This window comes from Mustela putorius, unplaced genomic scaffold (assembly GCF_011764305.1).
Source record: "Mustela putorius furo isolate JIRA1106 unplaced genomic scaffold, ASM1176430v1.1 tig00003834_pilon_pilon_pilon, whole genome shotgun sequence".
NCBI classification, from domain to species: domain Eukaryota; kingdom Metazoa; phylum Chordata; class Mammalia; order Carnivora; family Mustelidae; genus Mustela; species Mustela putorius.
The window spans coordinates 94,707,854-94,735,720 of record NW_025421987.1 but is presented as its reverse complement, the minus strand read 5'-3'; the positions used below and the strand labels follow the sequence as shown (position 1 = coordinate 94,735,720).

The 27,867-nt window shown below is 50.0% G+C and overlaps 1 protein-coding gene across 2 annotated transcripts in view; it reads left to right on the top strand.

The window, feature by feature from the left end:
• XXYLT1 (xyloside xylosyltransferase 1) overlaps nt 1-27,867 on the top strand; it is a 155,371-nt gene that overhangs the window by 67,054 nt on the left and 60,450 nt on the right. For both annotated transcript variants that reach the window (XM_004745296.3, XM_013052620.2), the window contains exon 3: nt 22,109-22,241. In XM_004745296.3, the coding sequence (XP_004745353.1) occupies nt 22,109-22,241 (133 nt within the window). The remainder of the gene's footprint in view (nt 1-22,108; nt 22,242-27,867) is intronic.

The window sequence follows — 27,867 nt, the reverse complement described above, 5'->3', positions numbered from 1 at the left end:
GAGGGTTTTGTATAGGCCGGGGTTCGCTCACTTGGACTTCCTGCCGGCATGACCGCAGCAAGCGGGTAGCTGAGTCTCTGTATCTTCTAACACATCCTCAGTGGACACAGTTAACAGAACAAGTCTGAATCAAGAGTCCTACATTCATTCATTCATTCGAGCTCACCTTGCAGCTAAGACCTTTCTTTGGATCCGGTTCTCAGGAATAAAAGGGGGGCAAGGCTGCCTGGTGAGCGTCACAGATGCAGAAACAGCTAATGGGACTCCATATGCATGTGCTAGAATTATGTAATAAATAGTGTAAGGGAGGGAGCCAGTCTACATGGATCACCAGGAATGTGTCTGAAGATGAGGAGTTCCACAGGAAGACACCCCCGCCCCCACCCCTGAAGCCTGAGGAAGCGGCAGAGCTTTCACAAGGGGAGCCCAGAGCTGGATGTGCTGATGTGAGTGTCCCGAGAGAGGAGTGGCAGGTGGCCCCAGACATGCCGCAGAGCGGACGTCTGCTGTGTCTGCGGGCCTAGGGAATCAGTTCCCGGGCAGGGGTTTTGGGTGTTCCTTTCCATTGGTTCTGAGTGGCTGTGTCCTTCGTCCAACATCACATTTTCTGCAGACACTGTGGGCATGTGTTCTGTGAGGTAAGGAGTGTTGCCATGGGAACAGTGACAGTCTTTTTGATGACTTATTCACATTGTCAACTCCAGTGGCAAACTTCTGTCTTTTTCCTGTTCGGAGTCACTAGGTGAGCATAAGGGTGTCTGTGTATGCAGGCTGTGGTATGATACAGACTGATGTCGTGCCCTCCTCGACTTCCCCAGTCTCTCTGACTTCGGGATATGTCCAAATGGGGGGAATGGAGAAGCAGAGGGAGCTTGATAGACATGATAAACTAATTGAATAATCCCAGAGTATCAGAGGTGGTACACACTGATGGTTCATGAGTGTGGATTGCTTCGTTTGGGATTGAGTGACAGAACCCAGATTTGTCTTCAAGACCTGCTTCTCTGCATTTCATCCCAGTTACTTGTAGATCGAGCAAGTGGAGTAGGAGCCTGAAGATATCAGAATGACCTGGGGAGGATCTGAGTAGCCCTCCTCTTGCTGAGGTTGTGATATGTACCCCAGGGTGGGGCAAGAGTGTTCTTCATCCTTACAGAACATTACTGGAGTGTGATCCCGTTGTTAAAATCATGTCCTATCTTTTAGGTATGGGGGTGGGCAGATAAAAGATTCTGCAGGCCCACCTTATCTGTGCCTTGACGGAGCTACTATGTGCTGACATCATCTGCACGAGTAAGGCTGCGTTAGACTGGGCTGCGGTAACAAACATGCCTGAAATGTCAGTGCTTTCATACCTTTTTTCTCTCCTCCAAACAAATTGCTCTCTGGCCCTGGAGGACAGCTTCCTTTCAAATGATAACACGGGGGTTCAGGCTTTTCCATCCTGCAGCCTCACCACCTGGAACTCACAGCTCATAGGGGAAGAGGGGCGGGGCTGTACAGTGGCCTCTCACTGTTCTAGTCTAGACGTTACCCCCATCACTCCTGGTCCTTGTCCATAACCCAGGAGCTGGTTAGACGGCCCTGTGACTGCAAGGAGCCAGGAGGACAGGGTGCGGGAGTGCTACTAGCAGTGTCCTTACCTCTGAATCTGCCTGACACCCACTTTTAGAAAGTTTCCATTAGGACTGGTCCCAGAGGTCTCCATCTGAATGTCCCACAGGTACGTCAGAGTCAACTCGCATCACAGACTTGATTGTCATCTTCTCCTAAGTTTGCCTTTTCCTTATCTTGGCAGATCATAGGTTGCTTGAGCCAGAAGCAAAGAACTTGTCTTAGACTTCCCTCCCTCCCTCATTCCCACTGGGATTGTCAGGTGGTTTCACCTGTTCTCACACATGTCTCTTGATGGCTCCAGTCTCTCTTCCTGTCTCCAGGGCTGGTGCTCAGTCCATGCAGACTGCATCGCTACTTGGGTCATAAAAACCTAAAACACTGACAGTGTGGTTGGTAAGTTGCCACAGCCCTGTTCTCTGTTGACCTGTGGGCCCTCTTTTTACTTGTAAGGTCCTGCCACTTGTCCTCTAAGGACCTAGGTTGAGGATCACCTCCTGGGTGTCCTCGCCTGATCCCCCTCTCTCCAACAAGAGTTTTCTGTTTGCCTCTTTGGGCCTGTTTTTCTAGTCGCCCCCATGAGACACTCTGCTCCTTAGTAGATATCTCACAGTGACTCTGGTTCTGGGGGAGTCTTGTACTTCCTCCTTTAAAAAAAGCAGTAGTTGTGAGATGTGCCAAGCACGGTCCTGGGTGCTGACAGTATAAGCCTTCGTGGAGCCTGCAGTCTCATGGGTGAGGCTGACCATAAGTAAATAAATAAATATGTAATTATGAATTGTGACAAGTCCTAAGAAGAAAAATAATGGTACCTAGAGCAAGAGAGTATAAGCAAATCCTTGGACTTGGTCTGTAGGGTCCTGATCCTGGACCCCTCTCCTTGAGCCCTGGGGAGGGAAGTGAAAGATACATCTTTTTTTTAAAGATATATTTATTTTAGAGAGAGAGAGTGTTGGGGGAGATGGGCAGAAGGAGAGGGAGAGAGAGAATCTCAAGTAGACTCGTTGCTGAGCAGGGCTCAAGAGCTCACACAGAGCTCGATCTGTGACCCTGAGACCATAACCTGAGCCGAACTCAAGAGTCAGACCCTCAGCCAACTGAGCCACCGAGGCGCCCCCAAAGGTGTATCTTTTGAGAGTCTGGCGACTCAAGACGGCATGGGGTGGGGAGTGTGGGGTTTTCTTGACATGCGATGGTGAGGCTGCGTTTCCTGGCTACTGTGAGACTTTGTTTATAGGACACTGACATAGAGTGACTTGTAGGCTTCATTAAGACAAGGCAATCACCAGAGAAGTGGCTCACGGCCTCGTGTCCTTTTTGTGCCATGGGCTTCCCAACCAGCCCCTGGCTCGTGACTGTACCCCCTGCAAAGTGAGGGAGCCAAAGGCTGTACCTGGTAGTATTCCTGCTGACACGGCTGCTGGGCCCTCATCCCCTGTGGGGGGCATCCCCTGAGTGACTGCTGGTGGCTGTTCTGCAAGGAAAGGGGCTGGTGGTCTCTGACAGGTACCTGGAGGGACTCTCTGGCAGAAGCAGGTGCTTGGTAGGGAGCAGAGCAGTGCCTGCTTTGTAAAGGGAAGCTCACTTCCTCCATAGAGATTCCTTTAAATACGATTCCCTGGGTGCCATTTTTTTTTACCCCAAGCTGCTTGCCTGGTGCGATGGTGATGGTGGGAGGAAGGAACTTTGGGGAATTGGGAAGTTCACTGCTGTTTGAAAATTAGAAAGGAAAATGAAAGAGCTTTGAAATGATGCTTTTAATCACTGAGAAAATAGGATTCAGTTAATAAAAATATAGTGTCATGCCAGTTTCTTAGGCATATATTGAGTGTGCCTTGGGAAGTGTTTTTTTTTTCTTTCGGCCAAGTCTCAGAAAATTCCACATCATTTGTCATCAGGCACTGCCAAGGTCAGCTCTCCCAGGTATAGGTACTGAGTTGGTGGTGGTAGGGCTAGGACTGGAAGGGGACTGAGGGACCCCCAGGCCTAACCCCTTGTTCTGCAGATGAGGACATGGACCCAAGGGCCACAGGGAGGCCGACCACTGTGACAGGGACCCTGTGAGCCACACTGGTTTCTTGGCCTCACCAGAACCACTGATGAGGGATCAGGAATGCTGCCTGTTGGGTCACTGGCATGTGTCCAGTTCCAGAACATCTGGAAGCTCCTCCTGCTTTCCCATCCAAGAGTTGCCCTCTTTCAGGGCCCTGTTGGGGGCGTGGGGGGTGGGCAGTGGGTGCTTGGTAAGCATTGGTTCCATTCTTTGTTCGGTTTCTCTGTCCCGGGGGGCAAGAGGGGAAGCAAAGTAGCTCTCAGGGAAGCTGATCAGATGGGTTGCCACTGGAGAGAGCCCCCCACTTATATCTGTAACCCTCTCTTCGAGGCCCTTGCCCTTTGTGGCCCCGCTCCTAGCAGGACAGGGCCACGGCTGCTCAGGGCCAGGGCCTCCTCCCTGGGCGGTGGGAGAACATGGGAGTGTTTGTGTTCCTGGACTTGGGCATGGGGTGGGGAGTGTGGGGTTTTCTTGGTGCCCAGAGAGGGACATGGGCCAAGCAGTCCCGGGCAAGGGGACCTCAGCTTTGTTTCCTATCCTCCCGACCCAAGTCGGGGCTCCAGTCAACCAGTCCCAGAAGAGCTTGAGCTCCTCTGTCTGCAGCCTCTCACCAGTCTGAACCATGGCTTTATTTTATTTTATTTTATTTTTTTAAAGATTTTATTTATTTATTTGACAGAGAGATACCACAAGCAGATGGAGACGCAGGCAGAGAGAGAGAGAGAGGGAAGCAGGCTCCCCGCTGAGCAGAGAGCCCGATGCGGGACTCGATCCCAGGACCCTGAGATCATGACCTGAGCCGAAGGCAGCAGCTTAACCCACTGAGCCACCCAGGCGCCCCTGAACCATGGCTTTAATTCAGAGCCTCTCCCTCTCTTGTCATGATGATTGCAGTTGCCCATTAACTGTCCCCCTCCTCTGTCTGGTCCTTCACATAGCTTGGGAGGGTTTTGCAATACATAGGCCAGAGCCTGTCTTTTCCTCTCCTTGGCAGGCCCCTGGCTCCCTGCTATCCCTTGCTCCCAGACCTCCTTTCCAGCAGTCTCACCTCCCCCGTGCTTCTTACAACTCCTCACCCAAGCCGGACTGGCTGGCTTTCTGCTCTTCCAGCAGGGCCTCCAAGCCCACGTGGCCCTGCCTTTGCTGATGCCAGGCTCACCTGTAATTCTGTTTCCCACAGAGAAGCCTCTGGTGCCTAACAGTGTTTCAAAGCCTATTGTGGACTGAGTTGCATGCTTCCAAATTCAGATGTGGAAGCCCAGTTCCCAATGAGATGGTATTGGGAGATGGGCCTCTGGGAGGATATTAGGGTTACATGAGGTCATAAGGGTAGGACCCCATCAGATAGGATTGGTATTCTGTTGAAGCGGGCAAAGTGGCCAGAGCGTGACTCTGTCTGAGCGAGCACAGAGGAAAGGCTGGTGACAACGCAGGGGGAAGGTGGCAGTGTACAAGGCAGGAAAAGACCCCTCAGTGGAAGTGGACTTGTCAGCACCGGGGCTGTGGACTTCCGGCCTCTTGGACCATGAGCGAAGCCACCCAGGGTTTGGTATTTTGTTAGGGCAGCCTGAGCTGGCTAGGACAAGGCCCAAGTACATGCCAAGTCTTCTCCAGCGTGCCTGCTCGGGGCACCCCAGAATTGTCCCCCAGCACTCTGGACCCTGAGCATGGGTGTCCTTGGGTGCTGGTTGGTGCTGTTACTTCATCTCTATCACTAGTCTGTGAGCAGGTCCAGGGTGGACACCCTGTTTGGCTTTGCCTAATCAGTCAGATAGCATATGTTTATTCAACTAATAACTGAATGAGGATTGAACTTCACCCCCACAGCCGCCCCACACTGGCCTTCATTACAGGTGGCTGCCTGGCCACGTGGAGTGCTTGTATGGCCACTTGTCTGGTCTCCCTGCTTTTGACGACCCTTTAACGTAAGTCCTCCTGTGTACTTATATATGGGAGGAGGGTAGAAGAGGGGACCACCCCCCACCCCCCGGGCTTTTCTGGTGTAGTCAGTGAGAGAAAAGGAACTGTTTTGGTGATTGCACAAAGGAGAGCTGAGGCCAGGAACAGAACCTGTCCGTATACCCCAGCCTCCTAGAAACTAGGTGACAGAAGCAGTTCCCTAGATGGGGAAGCTCTGTTACAGTTCTCAAGTTGAGCACCCTCACTGCAGAGAGCCCAGCCCCAAGAGCCGGGGTGCCCTAGGGGCACGTGCCATCTGAGGCCAGGACCCCTGGCTGGGGACAGAGGCACATTGAAGTGCCAGCTCTGCGGTGGGGGGAAGGTTCCCCGGTCAGGCCACCCTCCTACTGTGCTTGAGTCTCCTGTGGGTCTCGTGCCTGCCTACTGCATGCTCTGGCCACAACTTTCACACCCGCCCCCTCTTGCATGTTCACCAGTAGGCTCCCTTGGCTCTCTTTTCCCCAGATCTTGGCTTTTCTCCTTCCCCATTGTTCAGGCTTCACTTCTCTCTTGTCCCATCTTCATTTGCCCTCACCGAAGCATGTTGCATCCCCTTCCTCAGCATCTCCCCACAGCATTTACTGCCATGTGCTGTCCTATCTAGACCAGAAGGGACATGAAAGCAGGGCCCTGGGCTGGCTTCCCTGCTCCAGCTGCAGTGGCTGGAACGCCAGGCACAGAGCGGGGGTCTAGTAAATACTTGTTGGATAATCAAAACAGTGCAGAGTTGTCCATCACAAACAGGAACAGTGGCCCGAGTCTCAGAACTGCCATGCGTTGCTGGTTTGTATGGGTTTGGTGGGCTGAATGCTGAGGGCCTGGCTTGGTGCTGCCCCTGGACCAAGAGGGAAAGCAGGGTGTGCTCGTGCTCTCAGCCTCTGGGGGGCATGTCTGCTCCCCAGCGGTGTACTTCTAGCCACACTGACTTTTTGTTTTTTCTATAGCATGTCAAGCCTCTCATGAGATACAGAAGGAAAATTTGGTGCAGTTCTGGATTTTGCTTTTGAAAAGGGGGCTGCATCCTTGAACAGCAAATCATAGCTCTGCCTGACCTAGAAGTGTTTGGGACCATCAGGAAGACCTTGAAATTTTAGAGCCTGTTTATATCAAAGGAATTAAAGTTAACCAGGCATCATCATTGTACTTAAGAGGGGAGGCGAATGTGTTTTGAAAAGAAAACAGGACTCATCCTGGTTTCCACAGAAAAGGAACATTCCTTCTCTTTTTGGTGTGTGTTTGCTGTTCCTGTGACCACAGAGTTATGCGCGGCTTTGTAACCGAAATCATTTGGGACTTGTTTTCAAGCTTGTTTGACTCTGCTGTCACTGACAGTCACCAAACTCCGCACCTGGGTGTGGCTCATTGATGACTGAGCATGTCACAACTGACTGTTACACGAATTGAACAGAGGCAGCGTCAGCTCTCAATAATGGACTGGAAGATTCATAACAAATCTGCCCCAACCTAGTCTGCCAATAGCCAGGCCATAAACACTGCCACGGGGGAAACTCTGTCTGCCTCGGTAGAGAGAGAACAGGGCAGGTCCAGGCGTCCTTGCTGAATCCGTTGTAGGTTTGGACAACAGTCGAGACACCAAAAATCTGGACGCTCTCCTGCCAAGAAAAGGTTCAAATGTCATGTTTCCATCGGAATTCTCAAGTTTTTCCTTCATGCAGGCATGCAGGAAATTAAACCACACGAAAGACCAAGTCGAATTTCTTAATCCACCCCAAACAATGAAATTTGAAATGTGGGTTTATGGTTGGAAAGTGACTGGGTAAAAATAGTGCCGAATGATTCAACGAATCAGCCTCTTAGACTCCCAGAGCTGCTTCTGCTGGTGGGCTCGGTAGTGGGACCCCAAGGCAGGGCGGGGCTCAGCCCACCTGCCAGGAGAACTCAGTCCCACTCCTGACACCTCGTGTCCCCATTCCCTGCTTTCTCAAACTCAATGCCAGACGTGTCCACTCCAGGTTCACCACTGTCCTTTGGTGCCATGACTCAGAGGGAGGCTCTCTGTTTGGGGACAGCGGCAACTCTATTACCTGCAGCCCCCATTTTCCATGGGGATGTTTTCACAGCCATTTACCTGACCAGAGGGGCTCACTCTGCCTCAGGCTAACCCCCCTCACTGCAGAGGGTTGACCGAACTTTCCAGGTTGTGATTGACTGTCCTTGTGTATCTTCACAGCTGCTCACTCTTTTTTGGATTCCTCCAGGCCTGGAGCTCTGAGAATGCAAATTGACCTCTGAAAGAAAGACTTACTTACCATAGACTTGAGGGATTTTCTAAGCTGCTAAGATATCCAGAGTACCTGCCATTGGCCTTGGATTTCCAAGCTGTAGTTGGCAAGAGGAGATGTGGAAAATACAGCACAAATATACTTACATAAATGACAGGGAAAAAAAATCAGATAAAAGTACTCCCAGGTTGTTGTTTACCTTTTCTTAAAAAACAAAAAACAAAAAACAAAATCCCTTTGGAAATCCAGAAAGCTACCTTGTGGTGAAGTATAGGAGGAAGGCAGAAATCTCTAGACGGACTTCATCCTAGGAAAAAGATTATAAAAATGGATAACTTGAGAAGGAATCCTAAAAGAATCTTGAGGTCATGGCAGATGTCTTAAATCTGATATATGTTGCCAGAAAGTGGATATTTTCTATGAGGTAGTTAATCACTTCTTGGCCTTTTGACTAAGATCAAGTGTAAAAATGTTTTTAATTTAAAAGCAATACATGTTCATTTTGAGAAGATGAGAAGTATTTTTTTTAAAATGCACATTTTCTTCCTGTCTCATATGTATATATACATACATTAAGTACCTGAAAATATATATATTGGACATAGTGATAATCATATGTATTATAACATTATGTTTCAAAATAGTAATTTGCTTCAGGGATTATGAAAGAATACACACAGATGGTAGAAATGTAGACAACCATAAAGCAGAAATGTTGATAATCTGTAACACCACTGTGGGGCGTAGTCTGTGTAGCTGGGTGCCAAGATGACCTCCTCACCAGCCGTGGCTCCCAGTGCTCACAGCTTCATGTGGTCCCCCTGCTGGAACGTGGGCTGGCCCTGTGACTCATTTTAGACAAATAAGATATTGTGGAAGTGACGCAGCAGGACTTCCAAAGCTGTCACCAGGAGTTGCATACTCTCCGCTGGGTCTCTTGAAACACCTGTTCTTGGCACGCTCCCTCCTGGAATCCAGCTGCCATGCTGGGCAAAGCCAAACCCCCGGGGAGTGCCCCTGTGAAAGTGCTCCAGTGGACAGCCCGGCGAGTGCTCTTTGCCAACAGCCAGTGGCAACTGCTAGCTGTGTGAGTAATAGAGAACGTCCAGTCTGGCCCATGCTTTTGGCCCATGGCAGCCTCTGCTGCTGTTTTTACCATCCGCACAAGAGAGACACCTGGGAGAATCACCCAGTAAGCATAGTTGACCCATAAAACCACAGAGATAAGCATACACTGAAGACGCTGACTTTTGGGGTAGTTTGTTATCAGCAACAGATAAACTGACACAGGTATGGGCAGACTTTGAAGTAAACCTGTTTAAAGGGACTCAGACTCTAGAACCACTTATACTTGCTGTGTGCATTCCTGCTCCAGCACTCATGAGCTATATGACCTTGGGTGGGTTCTTTGGCCACTATAAACCGTCGTTCTCACATACGTTAAATGGAAACTGGGAGATTTGAAAGTATTCTAGTGTGGGGCACATAGTAGGTACTAAATCAGTGTGAGTTTCATATGTACTATTTACCACCATGGAAAATGATCATGAGGAATGTTGGAAACAGCAGTGGCTGTGGCAGCTGCAGAGAATGTATCATGAAAATGCTACTGTATTTGCAATTTTTGAGGCTAGGAACAAGGTCCTGCATTTCCAAACCTCTCTCAGACTGTCCTGATACTTGGCACACAGTGGGGGCTTGCTTTGCTTGACACAGCTGAGGTCAACACAGCAAGGTCTATCTTCGTGCCTGATCTATGTATCTTGTGCTCTTCTGAGAACAAGTTGCTGGGTTATAAGTGAGGGAAAAGGGCCACCTCCATTCAGAATCATTGGTGGCAGGGGCAGGAAGGGTCTTGGAGGGCATCTGTTCTAAGCCTCCTGTGTTTACAGTCTGGGAGAACCGATGCTCAGATGGGAGGTGGCTTGCTCAAGGCTGGATGTAGGAGCAAAATCAGACCTGTGAGCCAGGGCCCCACCCATGCACACTTGCCTAAAGTTCCCTAAGTCACATTTCATTAAGTAAGGTAGAGCCCATGTATTCCTGTTTTACAAAACGGAGGAAAGCCAGGGTGGGTGGTGTTGCTTTCTGAAACTGTCTGTGATACTTGTTTTTCTCTTCAATTATTTATTTTTGTGAGAATGCACCAGGGCGCTCTAGCCTGGTGTTGCTAGAAGTTTTTCAAGAGGGTCATTGTTCCACAGCCCCCTAGCCATTAGGTGCTTGGAGGAGGATGGACCAAAAGTCCCAATCACAGCAATCCTGATGCTCCCTCCTTGTTTAGGACCCCTGTGGCGGGTAGGACCAGAACCTTCCAGTCATGAAAGGTTGGCATGACCTGCTGTAAGTGGGGATGCCCGAAAGGTTTTTTTTTTTTTCTTTTTTTTAAACATTCTATTTATTTGAGAGCAAGTGAGAGAATGAGAGAGAGAGAGAGAGTGAAAGAGAGCATAAGACGGGAGAGGTCAGAGGGAGAAGCAGACTCCTCACTGAGTAGGGAGCCCTAGGCAGGGCTTGGTCCTGGGACTCCAGGATCATGACCTGAGCCGAAGGCAGTTGCTTAACCAACTGAGCCACCCAGGTACCCTAGAAACTTCTTCTTTGCAGTGGAATGCCAGTTCATAAACAGAGAATGAAGGCATTGGAAAGTCCCTGTTTGGTGATAACCATTATAGTAATCCTTTATTCAGATGAGAAGAGTCAAACTTGTTCAGGAAGAGGACATCTTCATAGTCTTGAAATGTTTCCCTCCATGATGCTGTTGTTCTACAGAACAAGTGGTAGCTTCACAATGATCAAAATTAACATCATCAATAATGGGACAGATTGACATATTGTGTGTCCTGACAGGATTGAGAAAGAACATATTAGCACTTCTGTGTTGTTCTTGACAAAGATGCACAACCTGAATCTCATTGTGAGGAAACATTAGACAAATGTGCCTCAATGGAGATTTTACAAAGCCATTGGCCTATACTCCTCAAATTGTCCCAGGCCATGGCAGATGAGGAAAGACTGCAGAACGACTTCAGGCGGAGGAGACTGGATCACTCTGTGTCATCTTGAGTCACAAATTTTGTTTTGCACAATTAGAAAATTTTGTATGGGGCTATAGATTAAATGGCAGTGATATATTCATGTTAATTTCCTGGACCTGGTGGTAGTACCACCATTAGGAGAGTGGCCTTGTTTCCTAGGAAATACATACTGAAATATCTTAGAGCCTAAATTCTCTCTCTCTCTCTTTTTTGCTATTATCTATAGTTATGTCAGTTTGGTATTATATTTTATGTCTTTAATTAAAAATGAAAACAAATAACTTAAATTCTACTTAATTAAAAAATAGAAACTAGTTAATTAAATGAAATTAAAATTTAATTAAAACAGAGAAATGAATTAATTAGTGTTTAGGTACAGTTCAGAAGACAGAATCTTTTCTATTGTAGAGTCTGGAACAGGAATAAGTTAGAAGAGGGTTTCTTGAGTGCCCTGCTCCAAAGAAAGGTGAAGTTGTATTTTAAATGGAAGTAAGAGTGGAGTCTTGTGACTTCTCCCTGTTCTTGGGTAATTCTTACGACCCAGCAGACTTGGGCTCCTGTGGGGTTCCCCTTAACCTTCGGAAACAGGGATGAAAGCCTTGAAACGCAGACTGTCTTAATGGGAGAACCCATAAAATGAGGACCGTAAACTCTGCATGTAAGGATTAAGTGAGGTAAAATACATAAAAATACCGAGCTCAGGATCTGGCCTTTGGAACCTCATTTTGTAGGCGATGATAGATCGTTAGCTTTTTTTTTTTTTTTTTTTTTTTTTATTGTAGCGTAAGAATCAATAAAATAACATGACATTTTGGCAAGAGGCCTGGCTCAGGAGACAGGAAGCCTGAAGAGCTATTTGACCACTGGCCAAGTCAGTCTGCAAACTGTCACGGGGCCACAGGTGCTGCTCCCGAAAAGATTAAAACCCCATTTTTTTTCTCCTGCTACAGAAGGGAATGGGTAGGTCTTCACATATAAATCTCAGAAAGGTATTTCTGGGTTCCCCATATGGAGAGACTCGTTTTTCTCTGTGAAAGTTGCTGTACTGTGGATTTCTGGGCACAAGGAGTGATGGTGGGCCGTTCTCCCCTCGGCTGCCCCACAGTCCTGGGAGAACCTGCTGTTTCTCCTTGGGGGAGGATTGGCTGTTCTCAGCCTGATTGCACCCGTCCTGCTCGTGCAGACTTCTCAGTAGCATGCCCTGGTCATGGTGGCAGGTCCTTCTGCCCTGTGCTACTGGAGAGGGTATAGAAGGTGACCTGGGCCTCTGAGGGCAGTGGTGGGCTGCAGAACCCCACTAAGGGAAGGATGAGTCTGCGGGGTGAAAAGGCCCCAGGAAGTTGAGCCCCAGGAAAGAGTAAAGGATTCACCATTCCTACCAGGAAGAATTGCCAAAATACAGTTTTTATTAGTGACGTGAGAGAGACGTGAGAGAAAGTGCCAGACTGTCCGTGTTTGGGTGGCCGTTGTCATCCGGGACTGCTGGGGCAGTGTCCTGTCCTAGGACGTGGCTAGGCAGTATGCATGGAGTGTGCCTTCAGCTCCAGGATGGAACAACGTGCCAGCCGTGCCAGAGGCCCGTCACCAGAAACAGAGTTCAGAGGCAGCAGCTGTCCTTGCACGGGCACCCCCGAGGGAGGTTTGGTGCTCCCAGAACCCCACGGCAGGACAGAGATTGTCTGGGGATTACGACCTTGCCTGGAGGGTCTGCCCAGCTCGCTGCAGTCTGGCTAGCTCTGGCGTGGTTCCCCTTACGAGTGACCATGTGTGGATTCTAAGAGACACCTTGGGACACTGGGTGGAGAGCTGGGCTGGAAGGGAAGCATGAGGCCGGGGTGGGGGACTGGAGTCCTTGAGGGTGGCAGCCCAGGGCCAGTGGGCCTGTCCGCCAGCAAGGAGCAGGTGAGGGCTGAGCGGAGGTCTGGAAGGTGAGTGGACAGGCGTGCCGGCAGGAGCATTCCAACAGCTCTGCTGAGGCAAAGGAGGGGGGTTTGTGAATGAGGATATGGGTCAGATGACATGCACCTGGTTCCTGTTTGCCATCATTGACAGTGGAACCTTAGCAGCACTTAATCCTTTGGACCTCTATTTCTCCATCTGTAGAGTGGGTGGAATTATGCTGGCAGTGGAAGGACTGCTGGTTGCTGCCCTCTGTCTGTTCTCTCCTTTTTCCTTTGTAAGCCAATCCCATTCATTGGGAGCAGCATTATGCCCAGTAAAAGCATTAATTTCATAGCTTCCCTGGCAGCTAGGTGTGGCCAAGTAACTAAATTCGGGACTTCCAGGAAGGTTGTCGAAAGGGTCTGCTTTATGGCAGGGGGCTAGGGTGGGTACCTATCCCTGTCTTCCTCCTTGTTGTCTGGAAAGCAGCCTGACTGGAGCCCCAATAGGTATTTTGCACCAAGCAGTGACCTTGAGAATGGAAACCAGACCCAGGGTAACAAAATGGAAAGGTAGAAGGGGCCAGGACCTCTGAGAGCTTTACAAAGCAGTCCTGTAATACCTGGGTAACTTAACTTGGTCCTCGTATGTTATTCGGACCATTGTTGCTTGACATCTTCTGTTATAGCAGCTGGACCCGACCCACACAGATGCACCTGCCCCTGAGGGTTATGGGAAGGTTTAAGTGAGCTCAAGTATAACAAAGAGTTTTGTGAGTCGGGGATGCACTTTGAACACTGCTGGGTACTCTAAAAATGTAAGCAGTCAGTCCTGTTGTGGCCATTGTCGTTTGAGGAGGCCTGCGGGACTGGGCTGTGGTGGACAGGCCCTGAACAGGCTGGCTGGGCTAGGGGCATGAGTGTGTGCCAGAGCTAAAGCATGGGGATGAGGAGCTGCATGGTTAGTTTTCCTAATTTTACAATGAATCCACGAATGCTGGGAAAGAGGGAAAAGTGGCTGGGGGAGGTAGAAGAGGACAGAGGAGATGAGAAACAGGAGCCCCCACAATTCCCATAAACAACCTCAGGGTGAGCCATTTGGAAAGTTGATCTGTGACCATTCAGGCAGACCCATGGTAACCAGATCGCTATTTTCAGAAAACACCTGTTAATTCTGCCCAAAGAGCACTGCTTGCTACAGCTGCCATCCCCAGGGGTCTATGAAAAAAAGCCTGCTGGTGAAGAGCGGAGACCAGGCATCCATCTCAGGCTGGTGAACAAAGTGAGAATGTGATTGGGCCCCAAATAGGAAGCAGGGCTTGAGCTCTTGCAGATAAAAAATAAAATCTCTAGCAGACCCCAGAGGGCTCTAAGCTGTGGCGAGGTCAGCGGGGGCCACGGACAGCTGTGCCATAGAAATGAAAGGAAGGGGGACATTCTGCTTTCCAGATCTAGAATCCAGTTTCCTCTGCAGACTGAAATTCATACAAAAGTGCCTGAGCTATAATTTCGTACTGGCAATAGCAGTGAGAGGAAAATGGGGACCAGGTGTTGCATGGGTTGTCATATATTATAAATGTCCCTAAAGTTTTTCAGCCAAGTTGGAAATAAATTCTGTCCTCGCTTAAAGGATGTGATTTATATACCTAGTCACTGAAGGCACGAGGGGTGAGGGAGGGGACACATGTCACACCGGCGCTGGAGCAAACACTGTGTCTTTTCATAATAATTTGTTTTGTTTTGTCCACAAAACAGGAGGCGATGGTTGTAAAAAATGTGAGAGCCGGCCCATAGCTCACAGTCAGTTTTCCATGCTTAATTTTGAGAGGGAGTGAGGAGGGCTGGAAGAAAGAATTTTTTGTATAGCTAATACATAAAACTGACTGTGGTCATTAATTTCAACCTCTTGGCCCCCAAACCTTTTACCAGTGCTGCTAACAGGTTGTATAAATCACTCTTAGGAACTCCATTTCCTCCCTTCCCTCCACGCTCAGAGGCAGGGGCCGGCTGCTGACGTGGAAAACGGAGAGGAGCCCCAGGAGAGTCGGGGGCTCCACAGCTGGGCAGCGCCGGCAGAACCGAGCCGGCCTTGTCCAAGGCCATCTGGGGGCCGGAGGGTAGGGTCGTGTGGGGGTGAAGAGCAGGTCTGGGCTTTAGAGCCTGGCAGATTGGATGTGAGTCCCAGTTCCACTGCTTCCCAGCCATGTGATCTCGATTACCAAGGTTCTTCACTTCCTCCTTTGTCAAGTAGAAATAATCATGCCCATCTCAGAGTATTTGGATGCTTACATGAATATAATAACACATCTTACACAGGTTGGCTATCATCACTGAAAACTTCCTTTCAACTTCTGTGGTGTGGGACCCCCTTTTTCCCTGAAGTTTCTCTGTTGGTCTCTGCTCAGTGAAAGGGAACCCCAGGAATTCTCCAGCTCACTGCATTGAGGGTCTTGAGGGGGATGGTTGTGGGAAGTGGGAGCCCCTTCTCTGCCCACAGAAGTCGCAGTCACCACGCTAGGGTGGCCTGGAGATGTCTGATGTTTTTGTCCTTGATGTGGCAGCATTTCTTGTGTTTAAAAGTAGGGGGACTTTAAAAGGGACTTGGGGATGTCTAAAGGCTTTTCTCCAAAACCCGTGTGTGATGGATCAAACTCACTATCCAGTGAGGAAGTCTGTGATCTCAATTCCAGTGCTTCCTCGAGTCAAGGGTTGCCTTCGTCAAGCTGCCCAGACTCTCTGAGCCTCAGGTCTCTCCTCCGAACACAGGAGCTACTGACGCCCACCCAGCAGAAAATGTAGTGCAAGTTCCTGAGCTGCACCAGCAAGTGGAAAGCCCCCATCCTGGGCTTGGCACACAGACACCCTCTCTCTGTTGCCAGGGAGAGACCGTTCGGCTGACTAGGCTGGAGGAGCCCCAGGAGTGGGGACCCAAGGCCTCGGACCCTTGGTGTGTTCCACCATGTTGCTTGGTGGCAGCTTCCCCCCTAGTTAGCCTGCTGTCCTGCAGCTGGGCCTTACAGGGTGAAGGGAGTGGGGAAGGGGGCTTTGGGGGCACCGGGAAAAGCCCAGCTGGAAAGCGACCCAAGTTCTTGGTTGGATAAGAGAGCCACTACAGCCCATTCCAAGTGCAGACGCCCTTGGGGACACAGCTGGGGTCAGTGCATTGTGTGTGGGGGGGAGTCTGCCATGATAGCCTGAGACCCTGCAGCAGGAGAGGCCAGTCCAGGGGGTCCGGGAAGGGGGTTGGCTTGGTGCATTGGGACTGGGTCTGTCCCTCAGGCCTCAGCACAGCTTCTCCTGGGCTGTGGGCCTCCTCCTGTTAGAGGAGGTGTCTACCCCTTTCAGTGGCCCTTCGGACCCTGGCAGCCAGAAGTCCTGCCCAACGGCAATGAAGAAGCCCCAGAGGCTGATGAAGTAGGTGGCCGATGGCTGCCATATTTCTAGGCAGACAGTGAGAAGTCAAGCTTCCTCTCTGAGCAGCTGCTTCCGGAGTCTCAGCCTCATGACACCTCACAGAGCCTGGGTTGTCACAGTGTCCCCTTCTCCCTGAACCCTCTCCTGGTTAGTGGAAAGCTAGGCCTGGTGTTCTGAGCCGAAAGCCCTCTGGTGCATTGTAAGTATTTATCTCTGGGAAGCTCTGACACTCTTTCCAGACAGAGGGAAAGGAGGCGCTTGCACAGTTGTTCTACCCCTCAGAGAAGGCCTGTTTGTTGCCCAGGGTGATAGGCTTACCCAAGCATGTCTGTCTTTTCCTAATTTCCTGGGCTCTTTTGTTGTATGTTGTTTTGTGCGTGTGAAGTCGCGTCTACCAGGAATGGTTTCTGGGGATAGGAGAAGGAGAAGAGAGAAAAGGAAGCTTCTTTCCCCCCTTTTGTTTGTTTTTGGCGATCATTAATTACTCACTCTGGGTTGTAATTCCATCCATGGTCAGATGACATGCCTTGTGACTGGTTTAATTGGAGGCTGATGATGAGCTGTCTCAAGCCTTTCCACAGGGGAATGTTGACTTGGGAAGTTCCCAGCCAGTTCTGAGGTTATGCATGTTGCCTTCTGTGGTGAATGGCCCCCGGGGTCCTGCCAGGCTGGGCCTCCTGAACTCCGAGAACACCTCTGCACAGTTAGGAGCTTCCTCAGTGCTGCCCAGATCTGGGGTCTCCAGGTCCTAAAAGCTGCCTCTTTAGCTAGCCCTTGTAGTCTCGTCTTTCCTTTTTGCACTTGCTAGGAAGGAGTGAACCATTTTTTTAGTCAGGCTGCAGCATGAGAGGCTGAGGTGAGCAGATGGGGCCTCTCTCGAAGACAGTACCACCTTCTTTACTTTACCCCTGGAGTTGAAGTTCAACAGGAAATAGGTCTCAGACCTAGATCCTTAGCATCTTTTCTCATGTCGGGTTGACATAACTCCGTGGCTCCCATCTTATGGTCAGACACTTGTCAGTCCTGTGGTTGGGGGTTTCAGCCAGGACCCCCGGACCACCTTCTTCTGTACCCAGGAGGCAACAATTCCTCTGCTTCCTGAAGTGGCCTGGCTTGGCTTGCCTGATCTCTTACCAAGCGACCATCCCACAGGGGAAGCCATGTTCTGAGAGCTGCCCCGAGAGGTGACACTGCTGGCAGCACCTCTGCATCCTGCCATCCCCCTGAGGGGCCTGGCCTGCCAGCGTAAGTGCTGGCGCTCACCCGAGGACGGTGCCCATGCAGGACTCTTCCTAACACACGGGCAAGCTTCCTCCTACCTGAGAAAATGACACCCTTCACTCATCGTTTATGAGATTAAACACAGACATGGCAAGATTTGAAGATTTGAGATGCTGGTGGGAAGACCCCTCATCCAGCTGACTGGACGTCACAGTACCCTGTTCCTGGGAGTGAACGGGTCCAGCCAGAACAGAAGATGGCCAGGCTGGGGGCACAGAGGCTGAAGTGCAGGGACAGTGTTTTACTACTGGTGGTGGTTGTTCTCACACCAGGAGATGGTGTGGCCCTTGACTGTGAAGTCTGGCTCCTGCCTCCCTTTGAATGTAGTGCAGTCCAAGGTGGGTTCCCAAAGAAACCCAAAGATTTGTTGTTTTGTTTGTTCTCTAAGATCCATGCCTGATGGTAGTGTGGGAATATGGAGAGCAATTTTCTGGGAGCTGGCTATCCAGTATGTGGATGATGGAGATCTTTCTTTAGCTACTACTGTTCATCCTCAAGTTCCGTTGTCATGGTGTGAGGGGCAGACCCTCCATGAGCTCCTTGCACTGGGGGCCTGGCTAGTCTTGTGCACAGCCCTTTGGGCCATACTAGCCTGGCCACGATGTTCCCTGATTTGAGGAGTTTATGGTCCATAATGGGAGTGGGTAGTAGAAGGGGAACACCGACCGACATGAGAGCATTAGATAAGCCACAGAGACCTGAGTTTTGGCATAAGTGTTGCCACTTAGCTCGACAGTGTGACCCTTGACAAGGCCCACTTCTTCTTTGGTCGTCAGTTGCCCCATCTGTGTAATGGGTAGCTTGGCTCTTCCTTCAGACCTATTATCCTAGATTATTCTGTCCTCTTTGTTTTTTTTATCACATTCTCATGGGATTCTGACATGGTAGACATGGTAGGCCTGGATGCTGGCCACTGTTTTGAATTTTAAAGATGTCTAGTCCTTTTTCTGGGATATTCTTCCCCATTCTTTATACATTTCATCCCTTTGGAGTCAATTCTCTCACCTATTTATTCCTTAAATAGGAATAAATTCTCAGTGGTCCTAAGTGCCGTCATTACAGCTGTCCTCCAACCAACCAGCATCCTCTCTGGGCCATCACTGTGGCTGTCACTGCCATATACCAATCTTATTGCACCCTCAGAAGGGCCTATCAGCTCCGCCATGTAATTCCCACAGAGAGACGATGACAGCAGGGACCAGAGGCCAGAGGAACAGGCCCTTTAAGAGAATCTCACCCTAATCACTTCCAGCCTTCCTGGTAAGCATCTTCCTCTTTCTAGCAGTGACATTTACAACTTGGCATCTTATTTCATAATTACATAAAAGAATAACCGCCTAGACAGATGCCCGCACAACGATGCAGGTTATGGAGGGCTGTCAGCTCTCAGGATAGAAGGGGGCATCTCCCAGCCTCAGCTGGAAAGGTAGGAACAGGCCAGTCCTTTCACATCGGTGGGAAGCAGTGTGTTTGCTCCTAGCCAGGTCACCTCATCTGGGAAGGTCTCTGTTGATAGAAGTATCAGCACCTTTTAGCAAACTAAGGTACTCGACAAACGAGGAGTTCTAAAGCTATAAAAGCATGTCAAGTTCCTGTGGCTTAGGGCTACACATGACCTTTTTCTGGATTCACTCCCAGCTGGTCCTAGAGGGCAGGGAAGGTGCTCAGATTTACAGATGGGCTTTTAAGACAAGGCCAGGGCTCTGCCCTCCCAGCCCATTCCCGGCCTCAAGGAGCACTCTGTCTGGCCAAGGTGGTGAGGTCAGGACATAGGTGTCAGTGCCCACAACCTTGACCAGGGCCTGTCCAGGTGGGGGAGGGAAGGAGGCATTGGGGCTGCTCCTCAGAGAATAGGTTGGATGTACATGACCTTGAAAGCCCAGGGAGTACACACAGCACATAGTAGGCCTGACCAGCTGGCTGACTGGCCTCTCGGCCACTGGGAGTTTCTTTAGCTTTAGCGAAAATGCTTGCCTATAGAAGACCTCACTTAAATTTCACATCTGGCCAGCTTTTTGCTCTGCTTTTTGTCTGTCAACACCCTTGGCACTTCTGTGTGCCCCTGTGCGGGTAGCAGGGGTGCTGGGCCTGCCTCCCAGGAGCTTCTCTCTGGTGAGAGGGGAGTCGGGCTCCACTGGAAAGGGTCACTGAGCTCTCCCGTGAAACTGATTGAGGTTCAGATCCCAGCCCTAGCACTCATTTGTTGCGGGACTGTGGGCTGTCGTTTTGAACTTTTCAAAGCCTGTTTCTTCACCAGAACATAGGAATAACTCAACCTGTTGGATGGTTAGGAGAAATAAGCTCGTGCCTGTGCAATGCTGGGTGCTTAAGAACCACTCACGGAAAGGATGCCTCCATGTGGCTGTCATTGGTGGCATTGAAAGTACCCCTGGGGCCATGAGGATGACATGAACCCCTTTCTCCATAGCCCTGTCAGTGCCTCAGAAGTCCCACCATACGTTCCCCAGGCCTCCCCATCATCTGGCTAAACGCCATTGTCTCCCTTCATTGACAGAACCTGTGATGACGTCCTTTCTCTCCTTGGGATGATGACGGTGCCCTCCCGTCCCTGTCTCATTAGTGCTCCACTCTACTGTGTGTACTGTGGATGTGGGAGCTTGGGGCACAGGAGTCAGGCAGAAAGAAAAGGAAAGTGGCTAGAGGGGGCGTGTGTGCTATGAGGCCTCCCCAACGTGACTTCTTGGTGGCTATGACTCTCATTCCTAGACATCCTTTCCAGGGACACGGTGTTCTTCTCTAAGATCACCATCAGACTCCTCCATCTCTTTGTTCCCCAAGACTGCCTCTGAGAGCAGCAGATGCCCTGAGGCTCTGCCCTATGGCCTGTCCCTATTCTCTACTTCTGGTGGAGGGCAGCTTTCTGGGAGAGAGCGAAGTCACCACAGCGGCTTCCCAACCTCTGGACCCCTGAGTCTAACATTTCCTGATCACCCACCCATTTTCTTGCACCCCTTTCCTGCAGGGCCAGAGAAGTCTGGCTCTGGTACCCCCCTCAATTTCCTCTGGCCTGGGCTGCTGGGTTCTCACCTAGTGTAGCTTAATTTTTTCAAAACACTCACGTTGGACGTCAACTAATGTTCTTTTTCTGTGCCACAAAGGAAAAGAGAACAAGAACAAATGAATCATTTGTTCTGGAATCATAAGCTATGATTTCTTCATAAACGAATTTAGAGAATGCCTATTGAATTCCACAAACATTCCTGAGTGTTTACTGACCACCAAGGTCTGCAGTATGATTGAGTGGAGGCTGAGATGCCAAAGATGGGGTCCCTGTCTTCAGATGGCCTCCCCGGACAGCCTGTCCTCAGACCGTCGTCATGCCCTGGGGAGAGTCTGATGGTGGGTGTTGGTGGGCGTCGCTGAGCCTCAGCTGTCCACCCCTGCCCAGGTGTCAAGGCCCAGCCCACGCCTCACTCCTCCATGAAGTCTCCCTTGACTGCCTCAGGCATCAGTGAATTCCCTGCTCTCCAGACGCTGGATTCCTGCTGTGCTCTGCAGCCTGAATACAAGACGTTTCCCATATGTTGTCTCATTTTCCCGACATTACAGGCTCAGGGGGCCCGTTGGATCACCCCCACTTGAACAAATGGGACAGCTAAGGTTTTGGGAAGTCATTTTCCCAGGGTCCCAGAAGTAAGCAGCAGCAAAGCTGGAACTTGCACTTGCGAGTCCTGATTCCCACCTCAGGCCCCCTCCTCAGTGTGGAGCGCTTTCTCTCCTGCATTGTTTGACCCCAAGCAGCCCCTCCTTGGAGCCTCTGCAGCCCTGCCCATGACATGCACCAAGTTCCTCCCTTCTTGGTTCCAGCCACCTGTGTGTCATTCCTGGTGGGGAACAGTCCTGGGAAGCCGGGTCCAGTCCCCTGATGCCACTGCCTCACAGGAGCTGAGTCAGGCTTGGTGGCGGGGAGTGTGGGGTGGTGGGGGGGAAGGAGGAGGAGAGAACAGAGCCGGTGCCTCCCTCTACCCTCCTCTCCCTGAGTCATCTGGAGGCAACGGAAGCAAATAGCACTTACGTGCCGGGTAATTGTAAGACTCAGTTTGTCTAATTATAGCTCACTTTGTCTCTCAGACAGTGGAATAAAAATATAACCGTGTCCGAGGTCTTTCAGCGGTGCTGTCGGCCTCTGAACTTGGCACATGTTGGGTTTGAGAAAGTACTAGTCAGGGCGGGTTTCCAGCCCTCTCTCTCATGGGTCATTTACCACCTGTGCCCCATAGAGAAACACCTGTAAGCTTTGAGCTTTCGGTAGGGTATCCATCATCCAAGCATCCAGGCTGGTTCGTTTTGAGAATGGAGCGGCATGCTATTGAAAGTTACACCAGGACAGTGGGCCCGAGGTAGAACATATGGTCTCCTTGTTCTAGAAAAAATGCATGTGTGCAAGAGGTGGGGTGGGGGGCGGGCAGTTCATGAAGTCCGATGCAGAGTGGGTCACTGGGGCAGGAAGGGCCTCTGTTTCCAGTGACAGCTTTGCATCATTCCGGGACCTCCATAGTCATCGGTTACCTGCTTCTGCCCACCCCCCACCTCATTTTCTGCCCATGGCTGAGCCTCCCAGGATGTGTGTCTGCGTCTTATTGTTTTCTTTCTCTTTCCCCCCAGAGATCCTGCGGATAATTCAGCTGGACCTGGACCTGAAGTACAAGACCAACATCCGGGAATTGTTTGAGGAGTTTGACAACTTCCTGCCAGGCGCCGTCATCGGCATAGCAAGAGAGATGCAGCCCGTGTACAGGTAGGTTTGTGGCAGCTGTGGGGGCAGTAGGATCCTCTCTAGCCCCTCATCTCCTTCCCCTGCCCTGCTTCCCATGGCAGACCGAGATTTATTTGTAGACAGTCTTAAATCTCTTAATCTGCACTAAATCTCTTAGAGACACCTTTGTCTTTATTGCATATATGGTGACTAGTGTGGCAGGTGGGACTGCCCCAAAACTGTAGCTGCTGCCTCCTTCTTTTTGGGGAGTTTGGAGCCTTTTTCTCATAGAAAGCTGAGCTGCTGAGAAAGTGATCCCTCCTCTGTCTGAGCAGAACCAGTGTATCAGTGTCTTGTGAGGAAGGGAAGGCCTTACGGCTTGGGAGCCCCAGCTGGGGTCACCTCGTCACTGTGAAGAAAGCCTCCAGCGCAATGCCATGCGCTTCATCGTGAAGCATGGGTTGTAGAGAAGCCTGGCACCTGAGAACCGGGAGACATGCTCAGGGATGTTCACTGCAGCATTGTGGGCAGTGGCCAGAAACTGGGCATGACTTAACTGTCCGTAGATGGCAGAATGGTTAAAGAAAATCTTTTCATCCAGCTGAGTACCACACAGAACCACAGAGAGCCAGTGGACACACGCCCTGCTGCACAAAGTTAACTGTCATCTGTAAGGGTGCATGCCATGTGGCAAAAATTATAAGGAAAACCAGGGCAGCGATGATCCCCCAAGCTGGCCTGGTGTTCCCTATGGAGGGGTGGGGACATGGTGGGGAGGAGGATCTGAGCTCAGGGTGCCGCTGGAATACCTCAGTCTCTTGTCTCGTGTGTGTACTGTATGCCTTACAGTGGAAATGAAGAAAAGGAAAAGACACCTAGAAGTGTTTGTTAAAACTAGAACCATGATTCTGGGTCCGGAGAGTTCCATATTGCTGACTGATCCTCCTCCCGGTAGTGCCAGAGCTCACCCAGAACCTAGCTGCCTAGAGCTGGAATTTCACCATCCCCCTGGGCTGGCCTGCCCTTTGTTGTCTGAGCAGACCCTCCCTCCAGCTCCCTGTGGGCATTCTTGGAGCCTGGCTGTCTTTGGAGAGCTGCGGGGCACAGGCTGCTCGTGACCCCAGAGCCCGCGTTTCCCCTAAACAAGTGGGGAAGAGTGACAGCTTGCTTGCTTGTGACTATTTGCAAGACACAGATCCCATAACAGGAAATTCCTGCGAGGCCTCTGAATGGGCTGATAACTCCGGGGCCTTGTGGGCTGTTCGCCCTGACGTCATCCTCTCCCAGGCTGTCCCCCAGTCACACAGCAGAGCCTCACAGTCTGCAGGCAACTGGAGGGGAGGGTTTAGGTAAACACTTGCCACTTCAACTCAGAGCAGCCTTAGCGCCTTTTTCCCCTCCCCTTTGTACAGGTGGACCTTATATCAGGGGTTCTTGAGGGTTCTTGATTTAACACCTAGAAGCAGTGGAAGGAGCACTGAACTCAGAGTCCAGAGTCCTACATGCTAATTCCCTATGCTTGGGGCTGGGGTTCCTCCAGCTGAGGATGGGAGCTGGTGTGCTGTAGACCTCCCTCCCCCGACTCAGCACTGTGAGCCTACTCTTCCCACCCGCACCGTCTCCTCATGGTCTTTCCTGTGTCCTGAGGCTGCTGGTCTGCTGCTGGGCTCCTCACTGCTTCCTAAGGGCCAGGGTCCCCAGAATACTCGCACCAGGCTCCTGATTAAATCCAGTCAGAGCCATGAGGCCTTCAAGCCCTGGTTTGGAATCTTCTTGCGCAATAGAAATGGAAATGTGATCCCATTTAAACAGTATTGGCCAGAATTTATGTTTTTGTAGATCCAGGATTTCATTAATGGTGAAACTTAAATCAATTTAATTATCTGGACTTCTCAGAAGAAATCTCTGAAAGATTTTAGATCCAAAATGAAATTGAATTTTTCTCACCTTTGGAGTCTTTAATTATCATGTGCAATGAGAAAAATGAGGCCTCTGTCGCTGCCGGCAAACCCCCAGCCTGGCCTGTTGTAGGGCTTGTGCACTCACGATCAGCAGAAACGAAAACTCCTCCATTATATGCTCCCCCTTTCCCCTTACTTACCACCCCTCCCCCCCAGCAGCTGAAATGTTTATAAAGCCTCTAATAATTAAGTCTGCAAATGACGGCCCTGCTCGAATGTACACCCTACTGGCTCTGGGTAATTGCCTCTGAATATTCGCAGCCTCGTGCTGGGGCTGGGAATGGTTTGGTTCTGGCTGGGCTGGAGGCGGAATGGAGTGTGGGGTGTTTCTTCCACTGGAAAACTGGAAACACCAGTGGCCCAAAAGAGTAAATGTTGGTTGTCTGCACCTTTGGAGCCTGTGCCTGGTTGTGTGGGGTGGCAGTGGGGGTTGGGGGGTAGGAGGGTGTGGGAGAAGAAGCAGGTGAGGGAAGGGTATCAAGAGTAAGCAGCGAGCACGAGGAAGGACAGAGCCGGGCCCTTTGCAGGAGCAGGCAGCCCCAGCCCCATGGCTTTGAACCTGGCCACCACCGCTGGTCGGGCATCCCCAGGCTGGCATCTGCCCACTCGTGTGCTGCTTCCTGCGCCCTCACTGAGGAACAAGGAACCAGTGGGGTTTCCCACAACTACTTAATCTCACTCCCTAAGTGGTGGAGTGTGAGGTGGGCAAACGTTTTATCATAAGGAATATTTGCTAGCATCTACGAAAAGGAAAATTTAGAGAACAGTACAAAAGCAAAACTTGACTTTAACTGAGCGCAATTTGATCTGGAAACTCACTAAGCAGAAATAAATTTGGATCTCCTCAACTGTGTTATTTTTATAGTCTCTTGCCTGACAGTTACTGTACTTCAAAAGGGCACATATTAAGTCATTTTTATGGTTGTTTCCCCTCTATTGTGCACCACGAAGAACGTTAGGAGCTTGGAGGAGGGTGGAGGGAAAAGTCTTTCTCACTATTCATTTGACAAATAACGTTTTTTGTTTTTCTGTTTTTTACAATTCTCCCACCAAAGTTTCACCCCCCTCCTACCCCAAATGTACACTAAACCCACTGTGCTTTCTAGGAAATGATGGATTGTGGGATGCTAGGATGGATAGTGATAGAGGTAACTTTTCTCTTGGGTCCCTGCCAGGATTCTGTTGAGTCAAATGTCCCATGACCTTTCTCATCTGAAAATTGGGGAGCCATGGTCATTTCGGGGGAAATGGTCTTGAGCTTTTGACTGCTTCTTTGTCAAGGAGCTAGACCACTGGACAGGTGGTCCTCATAGGTGATGTGTTTAGTTAGGTGGGGCACATGACCGAAAGGAGAGAAGGATCTAGTGCTTTTTCTATAAGCAGGATGGTTCCTGTAAAGAGGTAACTGTATTTTTACACATGCATGTTAATCGAGGATACCATTTTGAATTTGCTTCCTCGTGAAGGTATTGGAAAAGCAAAGAAATCTATCGGGCCCTCTTTATGTAGTGTATAACCTTATAAATGTGTATCAGCGGGCAAAGTAGCTTGATGCAGAAGAAATTGCATTTGGGTTGTACCCGGAAGCTCTACATTATAGTCCCACTTTCCCTGAATTACCCGCCAGTGCTTTGTAAGTTGCTTGATTATTTGACCCTCTGTTTTGTTTTTTAATCTACAAGTGGGGATAAATATAACCGAAGCATAGAATTGCTGGAAAATTCGAACGAACAACATGCATGAAAGCTTCAGGTGTGAAGGGGATGCTCAGCAAAGGGCACCTGCTCACTCTCCTCCCCTAATCCTCACAACTTTTCCTTGTGTTTTCTTTTTAAGATTATTTGTTCTACTGGATACCTCTACTCTACCCCACCCCAACCATACGGGGTTATCAGTTAAAATACACAACACTCACCAAAGTTGGATTTCAAAAGAACAACAAATAATAGTTTTATGTAGGTATGCCCCAAATATTGTGTGGGGACATACATACACAAAACAATTATTTGCTGTTTATATATGTGGTGCCTTGTTTTTTGTTTGTTTCGCTAAATCGAATAGCTCTACCCCTACCCAAAAATTAAAACCTCTTTTTCACAGAAGGGAATGATCTGCGTGTGTGAGGAGGACAGAATATGTGTGTGTGAGAGAGAGACAGAATGCGTATGTGAGAATGTGTGTGTTTGTGAAACAGAATGCGTGTGTGAGAATGTGTATGTCAGAGAATATGTGTGTGTGTGAGACAGTGTGGTGTGTGTGTATGTGTGTGAGACAGAGAGAATGTGTATGATAAAGAATGTGTTTGTGTGAGAGAGACAGAGAACATGGGTGTGAGAGAGAGTGTGTGTGATAGAGAATGTATGTGTGTGTGAGACAGAATGTGTGTGTGAGAATGTATATGACAGAGAATGTGTGTGTCTGTGTGAGAGAGAATATGTTTGTATGTGAGTGTGTGTGTGTGTGTGTGTGTGTGTGTGTAGAGGAGCTGGGATCACTGCCTTTGGTTATGGTCTTTCTGTCTTGGAGCTGGCCACCTGAGGAGCTGCTGAATGGGAGCTTTGTTGGTGGGGGCCCCAGGCTTCCGGTTCATTCTCTGTTGGCTCCACAGGCCAGCTGTGTACTGGTCTGAGCCCAGACCCACCATGAGGTGGAAGCAGCAGGCTAATCCTGTCAGCTGCTGATAACACACCACAAGGCAGGAATTTGCTTTTGTGTTAAGTATTTTAATAGTGTCTACTCTTTCACCTTTCTAGGTCACGTGCTTTTTATGGCTAGCACTGTGTCGGCCTAGCCTCTTTCCAGATGCTTGGAATGGAAATGTCCAATTTATCTGCAGGCTGCCTTATCCTGTTCCCAGGACTGGTGAAGGGCTCTCAGGCGAGCTGGGGAGGAAGTGAGGATTTAGCAGGGAGGTAAGAGAGGAGGCTGTGAAATGACCCCACTCATGCCACTCATAGCTGTGTGACCTTTGGCAAGCCTCTTGACCTCTCTGAGCTTGAGCTTCTTTAGCTGAGAGATGGAGATTATAGCACTGTATAGTAGGAAATACGGTGGAGTTGGCTGGAGGATGAAATCAGTGTGTGCATAGTGTCTGGCATACAGTAGTCCTTAGCGGTCCTGGCAGTTTTCTCCTGTCCCAGCTCCACTGCTTACTAGTTCTGTGACCCAAGGGAAGTCCCTTAACTTCTGAGCTTCGGTTTCCTTCTATATAAAATTGGAACAACTGATAACTTAGCATAATTAGTGCTAATAGTTTGGCTTCTCAGCATCTGAACTCCCTGCCTGTGTTTGAGGAATACCCTGCCGGGTATGCCAGCCTTCCTTCAAGGAAGACAGAAAGCCTGATACTATATTTCCTGCACTTGCAGCTGGGGTGTTGGTGCTGTGGGCCCCTCCTTCCCTCCTTCCCCTGAGGAAATCAGTACAATGAATTTCATGTCTGTGCAGGCGGGTTTTTATACGTTTACTTTATACCCTAAGCAATATAGGCTATTTGCAAAACAGACAATGTTACAAGGAGAAATCAACTAGTCCCCAATAAAGGAGGGTACTTTTAGTATGCCTCTGCGGGAAACCAGGAGCTCAGAGGGGGGAAGCTGTGCCCGTAGAAGATGGCAGTGTGGTTGCAGCACAGCAGGGAGGAAGGGGGGCAGGAACCCCAGTCCCTGTTCCCACTGTGATCCTGGAGGCTTCCCCCGACCCCTCCG